The 17583-nt window shown below is 39.9% G+C and overlaps 1 protein-coding gene across 8 annotated transcripts; it reads left to right on the forward strand.

The window, feature by feature from the left end:
• The first annotated feature begins 600 nt into the window (after positions 1–600).
• ubn2a (ubinuclein 2a) lies at positions 601–17311 on the forward strand. Of its 8 annotated transcripts, none has more exons than XM_077199625.1 (17): positions 603–1225; positions 2596–2712; positions 2810–2911; positions 3225–3353; positions 4199–4299; positions 4460–4976; positions 5729–5799; positions 5887–6016; positions 6804–6913; positions 7055–7165; positions 7303–7443; positions 7523–7570; positions 10003–10048; positions 10177–11484; positions 13493–13715; positions 13958–14026; positions 15875–17311. In XM_077199625.1, the coding sequence occupies exons 1-17, from the start codon at positions 926–928 to the stop codon at positions 15919–15921; spliced, it is 3570 nt and encodes a 1189-aa protein (XP_077055740.1). In that variant the 5' UTR covers positions 603–925; the 3' UTR covers positions 15922–17311. The 8 variants fall into 8 exon arrangements, with proteins under 8 accessions (XP_077055743.1, XP_077055740.1, XP_077055741.1 ...); XM_077199626.1 differs by having other exon boundaries at positions 664–1225; positions 13508–13715; XM_077199628.1 differs by lacking the exon at positions 13958–14026 and having other exon boundaries at positions 601–1225; positions 13508–13715.
• Positions 17312–17583: the final 272 nt, after the last annotated feature.

Below are 17583 nucleotides of genomic sequence, written 5' to 3' on the forward strand. Positions count from 1 at the left end.
TTATATATAAATTGTATTGTTAACACTTTACAATTAACATTAAAAAGCATTTATTAATCTTAGTTTAACATTAGTAATAAATTAATAAAAAGGTCAAAAGTTAAATCTTATTATTATAAAATTATTATTAATTAAAAATATGTAATGGTCCTCAGCTAACATAAACTAACAATGCTCTGTTTAATTTTATTAATTCAACTTTAACAAAGATTAATAAATGCCGTAATAAATTTATTGTATATTGTTAGTTAATATTATTTAATGGATAAGCGTTAGCTAATGGGACCTTAATGTATAGTGTAACGTAACCAATTTTATTATGTTTAAAGACTTCTGAACTATTTAAATCTTAAATCCAAAACAACAGAACCTCTTAACATATAATACGCGCACTTATGGATTATCGTGAACCACAATCCATTGAAAAACACTTTCTTCTATTATATCTATATTAGTTCAATTTCAGGGGGGATTCCTTTTTTGTCCACTGTAAAATCTCTAATTGCTCATTAGAGCGTCTGTTGCCTGTAGGCCCGCCTCTGATTGGACGAGCTGCTGCCGTCGGCGTCCTCTGATTGGCCACCGCGACCTCTCCGTCGCGCACACCGTTTCCGGTGTCCGTGTGCGCGCAGGCTCAGTTCGCTCGTCTCCGCTCTTTTATTTACTCTCTCTCATCTAAGATGGCTGTTCGGAGCTCCTGAGTCCCCCGAGCGTAGCGACCGAGGATGCTTGCGCCTCCAAAATCAACTTTCACTCGGCCATCCCTTCCCATGCGCATCCCGTAAGGTGTGGAGGGGACTCTAACATCAGTACAGCCTCCGAGCGCCCTTTCCATCCGCCTTGAAGCTCTTTAAATCAAGTTGTTTGGCGAAGTCAAGCCCCGCCACTGAGAGTGAGTGAGTGTCCAAGAGCACTGAACATCCAAATGGCCGAACCGAGAAAAGTGCAGTTTGTCACCCTGTCGGCCCTGCCCGGTCCGGGCGCGGAGGGCAGGAGGAGGCGGCTGGAGGAGGACGGGACCACCGAGATGAGTTTTGACAGAGAGGGCAGGATGAAGATGATGGGGACCGGGGTGACGACAGCGGGTGACCGCGAGGCTTTGATCGGGAAGAGAGACAGCGAGGAGCCCAAAGAGAAGACCGTACGCCTAAACCTGTGTCTGTCCGAACCAAACGAGCAGTGTTCGGCCGAGTTCAACTACAGCGAGCTCATCCAGTCTCAACAGGTACGATAACTATCCGGATCACTTTAGGAAAGAGTATGCAGACTAACCTTTACTTGTTATTATGAAGACACCGCTTGTTTGTTTGTTGTTTTTGCTGAGTTTGCTTATGCGTTAGCCTGTTAGCTGAGGAGTTCAAAAATAAATGTCTTCAGGGGATTCCCGTCTAAATGGCAAGTGTGACATATGCTATGAGCGAGTGTGAAGTGCGTTTAATTTATGAAGTGTCTCTATCCTTTTTGCTTATAAACTTTGGAGCACTTTGTTGAGTATGTGACCTTTGTGGCCCCCAGCCCCCTCTAAGCCCAAATGGAGATAAAGGAGAGCTGAACTGCTGCTAACTTAATTCATTGGCTGTCCATGTTACTTTGTAAACCTGGTCTTTGACATATGTCAAGACATTTTTTGATAATTTAAAAAGTTTTGCAAATAAATAAATGAATGGCACATTTGAGAAATCTAATAAAAATGACTTGCGTTAAAGACTATATATTTGTCTTCTAGAAAAAGTTGATTTGTTCTACATGAAGTTGGTCACCACCTCATGGGTGCCACCATATTGCGATCACATGACCAGCGATGCAATTTTCTACTAATAATATCAATGATGCACTACTACACAACATGATTGTGGAGTCAGCGGCAACACTATTTCACATTGCTTGCAATAAACAGATTCTATTATATCATCTGCCACTTAAATTGCTTGAGCTCTTTAAAATCTGGTGGATTATGATTAGATGTCTTTCTTTCTTTATATAACCGATCATTCTTTCATATTTGAAAGCTGATAACTGATATTTTGGCTGATAAATCTAAATCCAAATTTTAATAACATTTTTGAGAGCCAGATTACAAAAACAAAAGTCTCACCATTAAAAGCCATATCCCAAGCACATATTCTCATTATAATTTTATGTAGCCGATTTAAGTAATTTCAATCACATTCCAAGCAATTCAAAACCATCACAGCAAACAGTGCGTATCGAAATTGATATGGTGGCTGATATATCGTACATCCCTAGTTATTGTCTTTGGCCCACCTCAAAATAAAAATTCTGTCATTTACTCACCCACATGTCATTCCAAACACAAAAGAAGATATTTTAAAGAAAGTTAATAATCAAACAGTTTTGATTCCTATTTTCTTACATTGAATGGACAAAAAATTAAATGGAAGTCGATGGGATCCGAAACTGTAAAGATTTAAATTTGGGAAAAAGTGTAAATCAGAAAATAACATGTCCAACATTGCAGTCATCAGTGCAATAAAGAATGATGTTGATACAGAATGTATTGTACACAAGCTGATCCGCTAATCCGAACAGGAAAAAGAAATGGCTTAATATGGCTCACACATTTTCCCTCCACAGGGCAAGAAGAATCCACCAAGTTCTAAGTCTTCCCTGGACCTGAATAATCCCTTTACTGATGATGAGAGAGAACGTCTGGAGGTCGAGGCACTGGCCAAAAAGTTTGAAAGCAAATACGTAAGTGTTGCTCTATGATTTTTAAGTTGCATTTTAAAAATCTGTGGGCACCCAAATGCCAAGTGTCACGTTGCCGCTACCGCTGACGTCCTTACAGGGTAACGCAGGGAAAAAGAGGCGGAAAGATCGGATGCAGGATTTGATTGACATTGGCTTCGGCTATGATGAGAGTGACCCCTTCATAGACAACTCGGAAGCTGTGAGTGGGCACTTGCCATGGCAACAGACAGACATCACTATGGAGATGATCGATTGGCATATAACATGCTGTTTACCAACTCTGCCTCATTGCTCTCTGAACTTTAAGGGTGTTTTTCATTCATTCTCATGTCAATGATGGATAGATATATTTAGATTTCTGTTATTGATATATTTGGAACGTGTGGTTGTGGAGCCGTGTTTTTTTGTTTTTGTTGAATGTTCTGACATCATAGCGGCCTTCAACTTTGACCTAACCTCAGCCAACAAACAGCATAACAGCTCTGTAAATCACTGTGTCTTCTTCCTGTCAGTATGATGAGCTTGTACCAGCTTCCCTGAGCACCAAGCTTGGCGGATTCTACATAAATACGGGTACTTTGCAGTTCAGAGCTGCCTCTGAGTCTGAGGGAGAGGATGGAGGGAAAGGCGAAAAATCCAGGGTGAGTTTTCTTCGTTTTTGCCAAGTTGACCCTATGTGCAACTGGTTATAAACAACTGGTTTTATCATGCATCTCCAATGTATCTTGTTTGACCACTTGTGAGCAGATGATCTCTGATTTACATAACGTACTATGTTATACAAAAGCAAAACAATTGGCACACTGTTGCTCCCAAATAGTACAATTTAATCTCACAGCTGATGATATTTGAAACAGAATGCTCATAGTGTTCAGATATCAGTGCTTTACATCATGCTCCTGTTTTCCAAATCAGATCGGTTTAAGGTGCAAAAACCCTTGGTCACATTCGACTACCTTCAAATATGGTTTGAGTGATCAGATCACCAAACAATTTTGACTCCATTTACACATCTATTTATAATATCGGTCTCGACAGTCCACCTATCTGAAAACAAGGTCACTAAATGTTATATAGACCTGTTACAGAAACATTTAAAATTCTGTCATCATTTACTCACCCTTCATGTTGTTTCAAACCCATAAGACTTTCATTTGTCTTTGAAACACAAATTAAGATATTTTTAATGAAGCAAAAGCAAATAGAACCCTTTATATCCAGTGTTGCTGTCTAAACTGGAAGCGACACAACAACTCAAATTCCCTGTGGTAAACTGATGCCCCGTTCTATCTTTGACGTGCTTCCAAGTGCACACACTACTTCTGATACGAATGACAAATTGATTTGCAACGGTCGCTTTGTTGTGTCCGACGTGGACAGCTTCTAGCTGTTGTAGACCTTGTGTAAGAGTTTTTTCATAAGAACCCACTTTTGACGTGTGTCTTGGAATATAATTGTAGGACTGATGATTGTTTTTTGATTGTAGATGAGAGATGGAGAGGAACCACTGATAAAAAGGAGGAAGAAGAAGGATGGAACCAGTTTAGAGGAGAAAAAACCCAGAAAGAATAAAGTAGCCAAACAAGGGTGAGGAAAAAGTGCTTTTGTAAATCTGGAACTAAAGAAAAAAGTAGTTTTATAAAACAGCTGCTTGTATAGTTAGTTTTGGATTTTCAAGTAAGCCATTAGTAGACTGATTCTCTAAAAAGTTTGAATGCAGTTTTTATGGCCTTATATTACCTTACAGAGTGTCTAGTCTGAGCCTTCATCGTCCTGAGAAGAAGAAGAGGAAGAAACTGATGAAGGATTCGCTCTGTCTGGCTGCAATGCTCCGCCGTTTCACGCGAGAGAAGGAAGAGATGCGGAAACTAGATCCCAGTGCATCTCACTTGGTCCCTGGTCTTACCAGCACTCCCAACTCCAACAATCTGCTGCAGAACTCCAATCTCCACAGCAATGCCAACAACAGTGACCTTTCGCTAGCCGACCTGACGGCCGACCCTGCCATGATGTCATTGCTTAATTCAGCCAATGAAAGCGAGCTTCAGGATATCATGCATGACCTGGACTTTAGTTTTTTGGATGCAGGGCCTCAGATGCCCCCATCAGGCAGGGAGAACGGGCAGGTTGTGTTGGGTTCATCATCTGGGCACAAGATTGGCGCAGGGGGACTGAATCGAGGGCAGGCCGGTCTCATCTCTTTTCCACCTCTCCCCGATGGACTTCCAGCCCCCTTGATCAAGCGCATAGAGGACCTACGTGCTGTGAGTCCCGTTTTGGTTATTTCTCTATGGCGTCCGTTTTAGTTAAATGGGGTCATATGAAAAATGTAGTGCTTTTGAAATAAGTCGAAATCATATTGAGACACAAAAATCCAAATACTGATACCACGCTAAAAAAAGTCTGTCTGTAATGTTAGGTGCATGAAGTTTATTTTGAACAAGATCCCTGAAGATTCAGTCTGATCTTGTCAGTTTTAGCAGAACATTTCAGCACAGCCTGTTTTGTGAATCTCTCACAATGTAATGCAGGATTTGCAGAGAGACTGCTATTGAAGGAAAGGTCAGTTCAAACTATATTGGAAACAACTGCAAACCCGCAGCCCAACTGTGATCAAACCAATGTAGGCGCGTGTACATAGAAGCCTTAGAAATTATATCATTTTGCTATCATTATAAGTAGAAAAAATGTTAATAATATGTATGGAATTAACTCTTTAATATCAGAAGTTTATAATCCATCCCAGCCTGTTTTGTGAGAGCAGATAAATGTATGAGAATAAAAGCAACTGAATTTTTTTTTGTCATGGTCACATACTCATTTGCCAGTTATATAAACATTACATCTAAATTTAAAATGTTATGCGTTATGTTTTCACTGGAGGTCAATGCATAGAGAGCAAGAGAGCAAATAATACGCCCACAAATTCACTTTTTAAAACACTTCAGGGACCATTTTTTTAATACTATTTTCCTGCACAACCTAATTTTTTTTTTTTTTTTTTTTTTTTACTCAGGCATCGAGGCAATTTGATCAAGAAGGCAGAAAGAAATTCTTCACACTGGATATGAATAATATCTTGCTCGAGTAAGTAAAATCTCAGCATGTTCTCATTCAGCTGTTATCCACAATAGTCCATTGTTTCTTGTTGTTAATCATTTTCTTCTCATTCAGTATTGAGCTGCAGGTTCAGGAGCAACCGGCAAACGTGCGTTCAGATGTGTATTCTCACCTGGAGGCCTTTGTGCCCTGTAACAAGGAGGCGCTACTCAAACGACTCAAGAAACTCAGCCTAAACATACAGGTAAAGGACTATACTATACTATACTTTCCTGTACCTATAGAGGATATGAAGATGTTACTCTAAAACCAGAATGGTATTTGTCGCTTTCTCACAAATGATAATTATACAAATAGCGGTGGAGTAGCTAAAGGCTGTGACGCACCAAGCCGACGTAAAAGAAACGGTGGCGATGAAAGCTGACTGTTATGGCTTCAGCGCCTTAAAGGGATAGTTTACCAAAATGAAAATTTGCTGGTAATTTACTCGCCCTCAGGCAATCCAAGATGTGGTTGTCTTCTCTTTGTCTTCAGTAGAACATTAAAGAAGTACGATACATTGAGGTTTTATGATGCGTAACGACCGGTGTGTGCAAGAATCTGAATATTATTTTCAGCATCATTACCTGTAATAAAACGGGAGCGCGTGCTTCCTGTCGCATAATGACATATGTGCGGGAGCTCAAACGTTGGGATTCTGTGAAAAGTAAATCTTTCCGATTGAAATTGCGCAGGCGAACGTAATTGTAATTTTTATATAGGTTGCGACATCCAGGATAAGCACAAATACTTTTTGATGGACTATACAACACGGGAGTCCTCCCTCCCGCCAGCGTCAGCTCACGTGCGAGTTTTCCCCCGAAACTTGGCTAGTTTAACAGCTTTAAAATACGTGTAGCTTGTAGCAGGATGACTGTAAGACAGGCTATAGTTTCAGTTACTTCCCCAACACTGGATACAACTCTTTTTATCCAGTGTTGGGGAAACTTGGGAAAGACTTTTTTTACAAGTGTTTTTTTCCACTTCTGCAGGATGACCGTCTGCGCACACCCTTGTTAAAGCTCAAACTGGCTGTGTGCAGCGTGATGCCAGAACAGATCGCCAGATATAACATGGATTGCATGGCAAAAGCTGCGGCTAAGTAAGGCTTAAACTTTCCAAAATTCCTGCCTCTTTCTGCTTTCATGATTTGCTTGTGTAGATTTGTGGAAGAGGCTGTGAAGAAGGGTAAATGGATGGTGTAGATGTATAGAGGATTTAAATGAACTTTTAAATGAAACAGGCAGCAAATAGAAGATGGAGAGAAGAATGGATCTGAGGATGACGATGAAGAGAAACCAGGAAAGAGGGTGATGGGACCAAGGAAGAAGTTCATATGGGATGACAAACTCAGGTTTGGACTTTTACAAGATATAATCATTAATAATGAAGCAGAGCAGGCATCCGTTTTTGTTTAAAGCCAATAATAGGCTGACAGTGGCAGAAATTTAGTTACCCCATAAACTTCCATATGCGTTTTGGTTTTGCCAGGACTCTGTTGTGTAACCTGGTGCGTGTGAAGCTGAGCTGTTATGAGCTAGAGCAGTGCTCTCTGTCTGTGGAGGACTATCTGAAAGCCTTCATGGAGAATGAAGTCAAGCCTCTCTGGCCCAAAGGCTGGATGCAGACCAGGTGTGTGTCTGACTGTGTGCTGGCGTTAGCTTTTGCTGGAAAAATATCCTGTAATTTAAATTTTCTCTGTCTTTTTCAGGATGCTTTTTAAGGAGAGTCGTGCGGTACACGGTCATCTCACTGGCCTGTGAGTAGATCAACATTTTCATATACATTTACACTATTTGGAATCCAAATAGAACCTACAAGTGGCGACAGCTTATTCAATCACCCATCTACTCTTACTCTAAACTTCATTTTTTGCACAGGAATTATATAAAGGGCATCTTCCTGGTCTATATAAAAAAATTATATTATTTGGCTAAAGATTAGCAATTATAGGGATAGTTCACCCAAAAATGAAAATTCTGTCAGTATTTACTCGCCCTCATGTTGTTCCAACCCCGTAAGACCTTCGTTCATCTTCAGAACACGAATTAAGATATTTTTGATTAAATCTGAGAGCTGGATCACTCCTCCATAGGCTTCTTCAGGGATTGAAACTTGCCAGCCCCGAAAAGTTATTAAAGACATCGTTAAAATAGTCCAAGTGACTACAGTGGCTCAATCTTAAGTTTATCAAGCGACGAGAATACTTTTTGTGCGCAAAAACAAACAAAAATAACGACTTTATTTCAACTATTCAATTCCTTCTCTGTGGGCCTCTAGTCAGTTAATGTAGTGTGATAGCGTAGAGCTACGTCACATACGTGGTCATGTGTGTGATGCGTGTGACGTATAACGACAGAAGCTTACGCTATTACGCTAGTGAACTGACTCGAGGCCCACAATGAAATGAAATGTTGAAATAAAGTCGTTATTTTTGTTTGTTTTTTGCGCACAAAAAGTATTCTCGTCGTTTGATAAACTTAAGATTGAGCCACTGTAGTCACTTGGACTATTTTAACAATGTCTTTAATAACTTTTCGGGGCTGGCAAGTTTCAATCCCTGAAGAAGCCTATAGAGGAGTGAGACAGCTCTCAGATTTCATCAAAAATATCTTAATTCGTGTTCCGAAGATGAACGAAGGTCTTACGGGGTTGGAACAACATGAGGGTGAGTAAATACTGACAGAATTTTCATTTTTGGGTGAAGTTTTATGAACTTTGCCTCCAAATACAGGAAATGTTTCATGACTTGTTTCTTTTTACTGGCTGGTTTATAAAAATCTGAAGGATGTTCAGCAAAATAAGACCCCACATGATGGGATTGTGCATTAGTAAATAGTTTCTACTCCTTTTTTTTTTTCTCAATTTTACCCATTGAAAAGACAAAGATTTCTAATGATTTGTTTAGAAGTTATATTTCTAGCACCCCATGTTATGGATGTTCTTCTAATTTCGGTTGATGGTAGACATCCTGAAATATAAATAGGGTGTGTGAGTGGTCTCTCATGTCTCCTTGCCTAGAGGACAACATATTTAACCTCATCTTAGTCCATAGAGACATCCCTTGAATTTAATTTGGTGTTTTTTTCTATGGAAATGTTGGTTTGAGGGCAAATGTGGTTAATTGTTTTGAAATGAGTGTCACAATACAAAAATTATCCTAAAGGTCCTGAAATAGGCTTCATGGGATTTCGTGGAGAATCTCTCTTATAAGCACTGTTCACAGCAAAACGAATGTTTGGATTAAAAGATCCGTCCAATTTTTGCATACTAGTTGTCTCTCCAGACCTAAAACGGCAGACAGGCTAAATGAAAATGCAAATTTACTCTCTAACAGTAGGTGGCGCTTATAGGAGAACCCCCCCCCCCCAGAAATACCCCAGTACGCAAAGCACTGCTCGACTTTCTGACACCCGCTTGTCATGGAGAAGAAAGGCAGTCAAAAAGTATTTAAATGTTTTCAAACAGCCGTTCAGAAAGAAATTGAAAGAGAGCCTCTGCTACTCTCTGTCGCTTAGCAAAATAGTCTGTTCTTGTGCCCACTTAGTAGAGGTCTGCACAGGATTGATTTTTTTTTTGTGCAAGATTCTGTGCTTTCCATTGCTGTTGCATACAACCGAAAAACACTGAGAATATCCAACCCTACACGTGTAAACATTTTTTTATTGCACAGTAGATGAGTATACCTTAAAACATAAAATGCATCTGAGTTACCTTTATTTTTAGATATATATTTTTCCTACGAGTCTTTTTTTTCCCTTCCTGTTTTTCATGCACACATCTGATTCTTCCCTCCCACACCCGCACTCAGCAATTCAAAAGTTGTCCATTGCCACACAGTGCCATACAGTTGTGTCGGGTCTCGCGAGAATACAGACCTCTATCACCAGTCGTAGTTTTACTTAACGGTGGCAGCTCTGGGCATGTGACCAAAAGCACAACTCTTTGTTGGCCAGTTTTATTTGCAGGGCGATGGAAAGAGATAAAACCACCAGTCAGTACAAAAATCAGTCACATCATGCAAAAGCAATGCAAATGTTTGTGATGGTCTGAACAGACACATTAACATTCAAATTGCAGTGTTTATCGCACAGAATATTTGTTTGATGTAGACAGTCCTTTAAACTAATCCAATAATGTTGAATAGTTTTGTATATCTCATTGTGATTGGTGAATTGTTTTTTTCAACAGTGGCAAGAAAAGAATTGCTCCAACGCCAAAAGCTGCCAAAATGACGGTATTGAAATTTAACTACACCATTATGTCCATATACTCAAATTCAACAGCTTTATATGTCCTCCAGTTGACTATGAGGAGATTTGTAAGATCTGTATTTTCTGTCGTTCTACCCATGATCTACTCCAGGACGTGGGCTGGACACAGAGGCCTGCTCCAAGTGTTGGATCCACATCTGCCTTACCTGCCCCAGGGTGCAGACCGCCCTCCTCTCCCTCTGAACCCATCTGCCTCTCGGATTCACTGGACGAAGATCTGGCGGCGAACTCTCTGGACTCCATTTCCAAGGCTCTCGCTCTCCTCAGTAATTCTGCCAAGGGCCTGACGCCAAACAACGGCGTTCCCGCCGCCTCTTCTCCCGGTGTCCTCGGATCCTCAACTGGAGTCAGCCACTACTCTTCTCCTCTGTCACATTCCACCCTTTCAGGAAAAATGGAGCCTTCTGGTATCTCCCTGGTGAATATGAGCAGTCTATCTACCTCTCCTTCCCTCTCCTCTCCTCTCACTTCATCTCCTTCCGGTTCCATGCGAGGCGAGACATTTGGGATGCTAAAGAACGGCGGGCCCGTGCAGAGACACTCTGGAACACCAACTCACAGAGCTGGCATTACAGGAATGAACACAACACAGTCTGCAAAACCCCGTCCACCCCCTACCGCCTCACCCCTCTTACCTCCTCAGCAGAGGTCATTTGGGACAACAGGAGTGAAGCTAGTTCAGACTCCGTCTCCCGTTGGACAAGTGAAAAACTGTGCTAACAAATCCGGTGGCGGTACAGTGGTTTCCCTGCAGTCTCGTATGAACGCCCATCCCTCACAGATGAGCCCTCAGCAGTCTCCTTCTCCGACTCCTTCCTCTCCTTCCATCCTGCTGTCACAGACCAAGACAACCTCTATCCCACACAACCAGTCCAACTTCATCACGCCCATGCAGGCCACGCTCACAAAGTCTTCCCACAGTAGCAGCTCTCCCATCATCAAACTCACACCGCGACCCCCTGCTCCTACTCCTCCTCCGTCGTCCTCACCTTCTCCTTCATCAACTCCTTCTCTTGCCCACTCTAGACCTCAAATTATCCCCAGCTCACACCAGTACAGCCCCAAGAACCCAGCCTTCAGGCCGCCGTTTACCGCACAAGGTACAGGAATCGGATCCGGAGTAAAATCAGGATCAGGACAAGCCAGTTACAGTTTTGCAAGTGGACACAAAGCCTCCAGTCCATCTGGTGGTGGAGCAAACAACACAATCACCACCGCGATGGCCACTCCCATGTCTGCAGGGTGCCAGAACAGTAGCCCCTCCCCTTCAGCAGTACCAGTTAATCACAGCCAGCGGCAGAGGCCAGTGGGAGGGACCAGTCAGAGTGCCAAGTCTTCAACGAGTCGGGCAGCTGCCATGACCCTGTCCTCTTCTCCTGTCTCCTCTCATCTGTCACAGGTGAGTCCAGCAGCCTCAGTCACTCCAAACCTGCGCATACTAAATCTCAGGTCAAGCTAAACCTGTTTCTGCAGTTGCTAGCTCTCAGTGCTAGCACTTTGCATATAAACAGCTGCCAAATGCATAATGCAAAGCGACTTCAGTAGTTGGTCGCTTAAGAGATCAGTATTTGTGTTCCCTAAGAAACGAAATCCATTACTTAGGTATTGTTAGTAACATGCTTTATTCATTTTTTTTTTATTGAACATTTTTTTAAGCTGCTTTTAAAGTGTACAAAATTGAATATTATTAATGTGATATTGCTATTAAGTGTGGCATTTCAAATTTTTCTGTAAAGAAAGAAATTTAGGACAGTAATTCTAAAAGTATTCAAGATATCTTAATATCCTTCTAGATTCTCATTCTTTTGGAATCTTCATTCTCAAGGCCCTACAGTATATGGTTCAGTCCCATAGATATGGGGATCTCAGAGTTCAAAGTTCAATGAATTTTACTAATTTTCAGTGATTGAAAACCAAGTGTGGTTCACTGTGCACACAGCTAATACTTATTGCATTTAAAGAAGAATGTCTGAAGAATAAATAATGTTTAAATTAGAAATGTATCTGGTTTCCCTCTATCAACGTAATTGCATTAAAACATAAATCTACCAAAAATCCACTGAAAATGCACATTAACTTGCTCTCGAAAGTGTATTTGAATCAGTTTCCTGGATATTTGGAAGATATTTTGTTTATTTTAACAGCTTCTGAAAATTCAAAGAGTTCCAATATGCAGTATCATAACATCCCTATTTCGGTCAGATTAAAAATGAAGATTCCAAAAGAAAAGTTGCATAAGAATAAGAATCTAAAATGACATTAACATATCTTTAACACTTCTTAAATTAAAGACATGTAAACTTGTGTTTGTTTTTGGATCTCAGCGGGTGTGTTGTATATAATTGTTTTGATAACACTGAAACTAGAAATGTATCTCATTCCCGTCTATTTGTTTTCCAGAGATTTTTCTTTAAACACAATAACTATGGTTCTTGCCCATTGAAAATGTGTCACATTGGGATCCCAGTATCTAGGGGACTGAACTATATAGAACCTTAAAAATGAAGATTCCATAAGAAAAGTTTATTGAGAGTGAGGATCTAGAAGGATATTAAGGTATCTTGATACTTTTAGAGTTACGGTCATGAGAACTTTAGAACAATAATATTTATGGCATGCAGACAGGTATGTTCTATGTGCAATTGAGCTGATATATATAAAAAATGATACATTTCTAGTTTTAACATTATTTGTTCTTTAGATATTCCTCTTTGAAAAGAAAAAAGTATAAGCTGTATACAAAGTGACCCAGATTTGTTTTTTGACCACTTAAAATGTGTATACTTTACTAGTGTTCATATATCTGGGATTGATCCATCGAGAGCCTTTAAAATGAAGATGCCAAACGAAATGTTTGTTAAAAACCAAAATATAAAAGGATATTACGATATCTTTAATGATTCTTGAGTTAATCTCCAAATCTCAGGTGAAAATTATCATTTTGACCCCCTCTAGAAAATAGTGGATTACTCTGTAAATATACGATCATGACATTTATTATTTTGGCTTTCATCACTATATATGTTTGTCTTTCTACAGAAAAAATATTTTAAAAATCTCAAATTTGAGCCGGGGACCTCTGGTTGAGTCGACCCAGAATGACCCTATTATGAGTGACCTTCAACAACCTTTCACCATAGTTGTTACACCATAATATTTTAAAATCATTCAAACACACGGTCTCACAATAGAAACGAGCAAACATTTGTCTGAGAAAATGGACTGATATCAATAGTTGCGAAGTTAGAAATTGTTAGTACCGTTTCTAAAGCTGGGCTTAACCGAAGATCATTAGTTTGTGAAAAATGGTTTGCAAATATACTTTCAGTATTGCTATTCAGATATCTAAACCTGTTTCCCAGCATTACTTTCTAATACTAATACTCTAATACTTTTCCTTAATCAAGGCCTCTTTCCCCCAGATGTCTTCATCTTCAGGAAGTAACCTCTTGGGCTCGGTGCCCCCCTCCCTCCCCCTGGGTTTCGGGATGCTCGGGGGTCTAGTGCCTGTTTCTTTACCCTTCCAGTTCCCATCGCTCCTCAACTTCAACCCCACAGGCCCTGGAGGTTCTGGCTGCAGCAACATGGGGTCTTCACCCGCTACCAACTCAGGATACACCCTGGCCCAGAGTGAGTGTGTGCGCGCTCAAGTTTGCCGTGCTTCTGTGTCCCGTGGATCCTGTTTGCCTGTGTTTATGTAATGTGGCTAGAATTTTTCTGTCTCCCTAATCCGTTTCTTCAATTGTCCTTCTTTTCTTCCTCTTTCTCCACATCACATCCTGGTTTGGTGCTGCATTTCTGCCATCTCATTTGCTCCTGGATTGCTGTACACTGTTTCCCTGTTTCTTTCCACCTGTCCCGCTGTCCCCCAGATCTGTTTAAGAGTCTGCAGCCAGGGTCTCAGGTTGCTCTACCTCCTCACTTACAGCTTGCTTTCTCAGGTAAACGCTGCAAAACCCCTCCGGCTCACTGTCGCTCTCTCTTGGATTTAAGCTGTTGATGTTGACCCTCCCATTACTCCCCTTTGCCTGTTTCAATCCCTTTTTGTTTCATCATTATTATTATTATTATTAATAATAAACCCTCTTTATGGGCCGCAACTCTGTTAAAGGGATAGTTCACCCAAAAATTAAAATTAGCCCATGAGTTACTCGCCCTCAAGCCATCCTAGGTGTATATGACATTCTTCTTTCAGACGAACACAATCAGAGTTATATTAAAAAATGTCCTGGCTCTTTCAAGCTTTATAATGGCTGTAAATGGCAGTTTATGTTTTGAAGTCCATAAAAGTGCATCTATCCATCATAAAAGAACTCCACACGGCTCCGGGGGTTAATGAAGGTTTTCTGAAGTGAAGTGATGTGTCTGTGTAAGAAAAATATCAATTTTTAAACTTTATCGACTAAAATAACTAGCTTCCGGCAGACGGCCCACGCAAGTCGACTTACGCCAAAAGAGTAACACTTGATGATGTAGGATGTTGACACCTCTCGCGGTTCAAACAAACACGGCTGGGCAACAAACTCAAGCTCCTCCCACATTTCTCTTTAATAATTGTCGTTTTAGACTTCTAATTTGAATGGTGTTTTGGTTTGCTCTATCCTCTGCGCTTCACGTTCATCGTTACGTTGTGCGTCAAGTTCAAATGTTACTCTTCCACCATTAATTTATGCGTACGGCCGTCTGCCGGAAGCTAGTTATTTTAGTCCATGAAGTTTTAAATATTGATATTTTTCTTACACGAACGCATCGCTTCACTTCAGAAGGCATTTATTAACCCCCGGAGACAGAATTTTTTTCAAAACAGAAACAACCATTCACTGCCTTTTTTTTTTTTTCAGAGTTTTTAATATAACTCTGATTGTATTTGTCTGAAAGAAGAATGTCATATACACCTATGATGACTTGAGGGTGAGTCAATCATGGGCTAATTTTCAAAGATATTACGTCTGGATCGGATTCAGAACGGCGATCAAAACACAGATGGAGTAGATAAAGTCCATCAACACTCATAATGGTTTCACAGTCCTATAGCTCGTCCTGTGTCAACATTTCATTCAGTAACATTAGTAACGTGTTTAATGTCGATGATCATGTTATTTTACATATGCATTTCGATATCGCTTGTTTCTGCTTCTTCTTTGTCTGTGTTCTGATCTGGAGATTCAGAAGACGTGTAATACCGTACAACAGTAAAAAAACACGGAAAGCCGGAAATTTCCATCAATGTCAGGGAAAGCGTTAATATGAAGTGTTTGTTTACACCTGGTCATTTCATGTGTTTTTACTGATCAAATATGTGAAAACATAAATGTGTCTGCCAAACAAATATAAATCCAATCTTCTATTCCGGCACTATGTGCAAATTTAACAGAGTTCAAGTCAATGAAAGCAACCGATATATGCATTTTATTTATCAGCAGCTAATTTCAAAATGAAACCCTGTATCATGTGACTAAGTGCTTAGTCCTTTTCATTTATTTTCACTTAAAACTCAACCATTTTCTTTGATTTAATGTAGCCCGTTTTTAATTCCAAACCTATAAACCACACACAATAAGTAATTTTCTGTCAGATACTTTTTGATATCAAATTAAATGTATTCTTGCCTTTATTATCCAGTCTTAATTCACAAGCTAAGGCAGAATCCTGAATGTTGCTCAGGTTGGCAGCTCTCTAGGTTTTTGGAACTGATCATCTGTTGTAAAATTTAAAATGCAGTTTTGTTTTTGGACTGAACCGAAATCTTACTGCACGATGACCGAAGAGTTTGTCTTGATTTTCCTCAGATGCAAACCAAAGTCAGGGGGGAGACACGAAGAGGAAGTCCCACTGACCACCAGAACCAGAATGTACAAGTGGACACCGTTGGTGACGGATGTTTTCAGCTGCTCGTGGATCCACACCTACTGCGCTTTCATTCAGATTAACCACCCTTCTTCAATTAACCTCATTCTGCTTTTAATTGACCAGTGTTCTGGATGTTCGGAGTGAGCCGGGCGCATTTTAATTTTCTTGTTCGTCGATATGTTTACACAAGACCTTAATCACTGTGGACATAGAGCTAGAAGAAGTGAGAGGAGTACGAGACAAAGCAACATAATTTCTATTTAATTTAATGTCGGCTGGAAACGTGCATTCCCGTGTTTATTTTCTTAGTAGATTTTTGTTACGCTCCGAAAGGGATGTGATAGTCCAACCGTTTCCTTCTACAGACTGTTAGAATAGTAGCTGTTAATAATACATATGGGTAAATTATTTATAATTTTTTGACAGGGACATATTATGATGATGTTTAAGTGTATTAGAATAAAATGGGTATGTATATAAAATATACATAAATATTATGTGATATATTTTCTTTCAAGGTCAGTATGTATGATCTGTGCGTGCAGACGTCTTGCTGTCTTTGGTGCTGCGTATCTTGGACCTTGTGAAAGAAAAAAAACATTATTTTATGGATGAATGAATCACGTGTGAAAGCTTTTCATAGAGAAAAATTATGAGATTATAGCCTACTTGAACTTTTAGTTTTGCTTAATATCAGTACAAGAACTCCAAGACTTTCAATAAAACACCTTAGTTTGTAAGTTTGAACAACTATGCAGGACTGTAAATGCTTCAATGCAAAGTAAGCTATTGCTTAGAGCTCCACTTTTAACCATTAGTTGTGTGTGTGTGTTTTCTGAGTGGAGATTCTTCTGTGTTTGGTGGTTTTGTCATTCCATCTGTCTAGTCACTTCTGCCCCAATACCTCACTGGACAATTAGTTCTTCCTTCAACGTCTTTGTTCCATTTCATCCTGTCATCACCACTTCTTTCACGAAATGTCCTTCAACATGTCTGGCACGGCTCACCTGCATCTTACGACTGTGTTACAATGAGAAATGGCACCAAAGATGACAGCATTCGCTGAGCGTTGACAAGCAACAGGTCAGGTGTCTTGTTTGTGCTCGGTGTGACTCTTTGTTGGCCAGCCTAAATGTGTGGTCTCTGGTTGTCTCTGTGGATATTGTGATGGACAGATTTTAAAATGGAATTTTATATATTGCTTTATTTTATTTTCTAAATATGCTGAATTAAGTGGGCATGATTTCAATTGATGCTCACCTTGAAAATTCTTATTTGGGTAGATTATTTTTGTCTTGATTCTGGAATTTAAAATGCTGTCATTTTTGTTTGAAGTACAAGCTCTAAAAATGAATTCAATAAAAAACATTGGCGGAGGTGGTGATAATGTCACTGGCATAACTGAGGACTGCATTAGTTCACAAGGCTTTACAATTCATCATCAATCAACATATTAGCCATTTTGAGGTAAGCAGCCTTGACTACCAGTAAGCTTATGAATAAATAGCACGTGTAATAACTGTACATTTGTATAAGTAAACACAGAGGGTCCGCTACATAATTTAAAGCTATAGAAAAATAACATCAATAGTTAAACCAATGCATTAGTTTATATACACACAGTGTATATTATGTATTCAAAGATGAC

Source organism: Siphateles boraxobius, unplaced genomic scaffold (genome assembly GCF_051911475.1).
Source record: "Siphateles boraxobius isolate OS27281-9 unplaced genomic scaffold, OSU_SipBor_1 41, whole genome shotgun sequence".
NCBI lineage: Eukaryota > Metazoa > Chordata > Actinopteri > Cypriniformes > Leuciscidae > Siphateles > Siphateles boraxobius.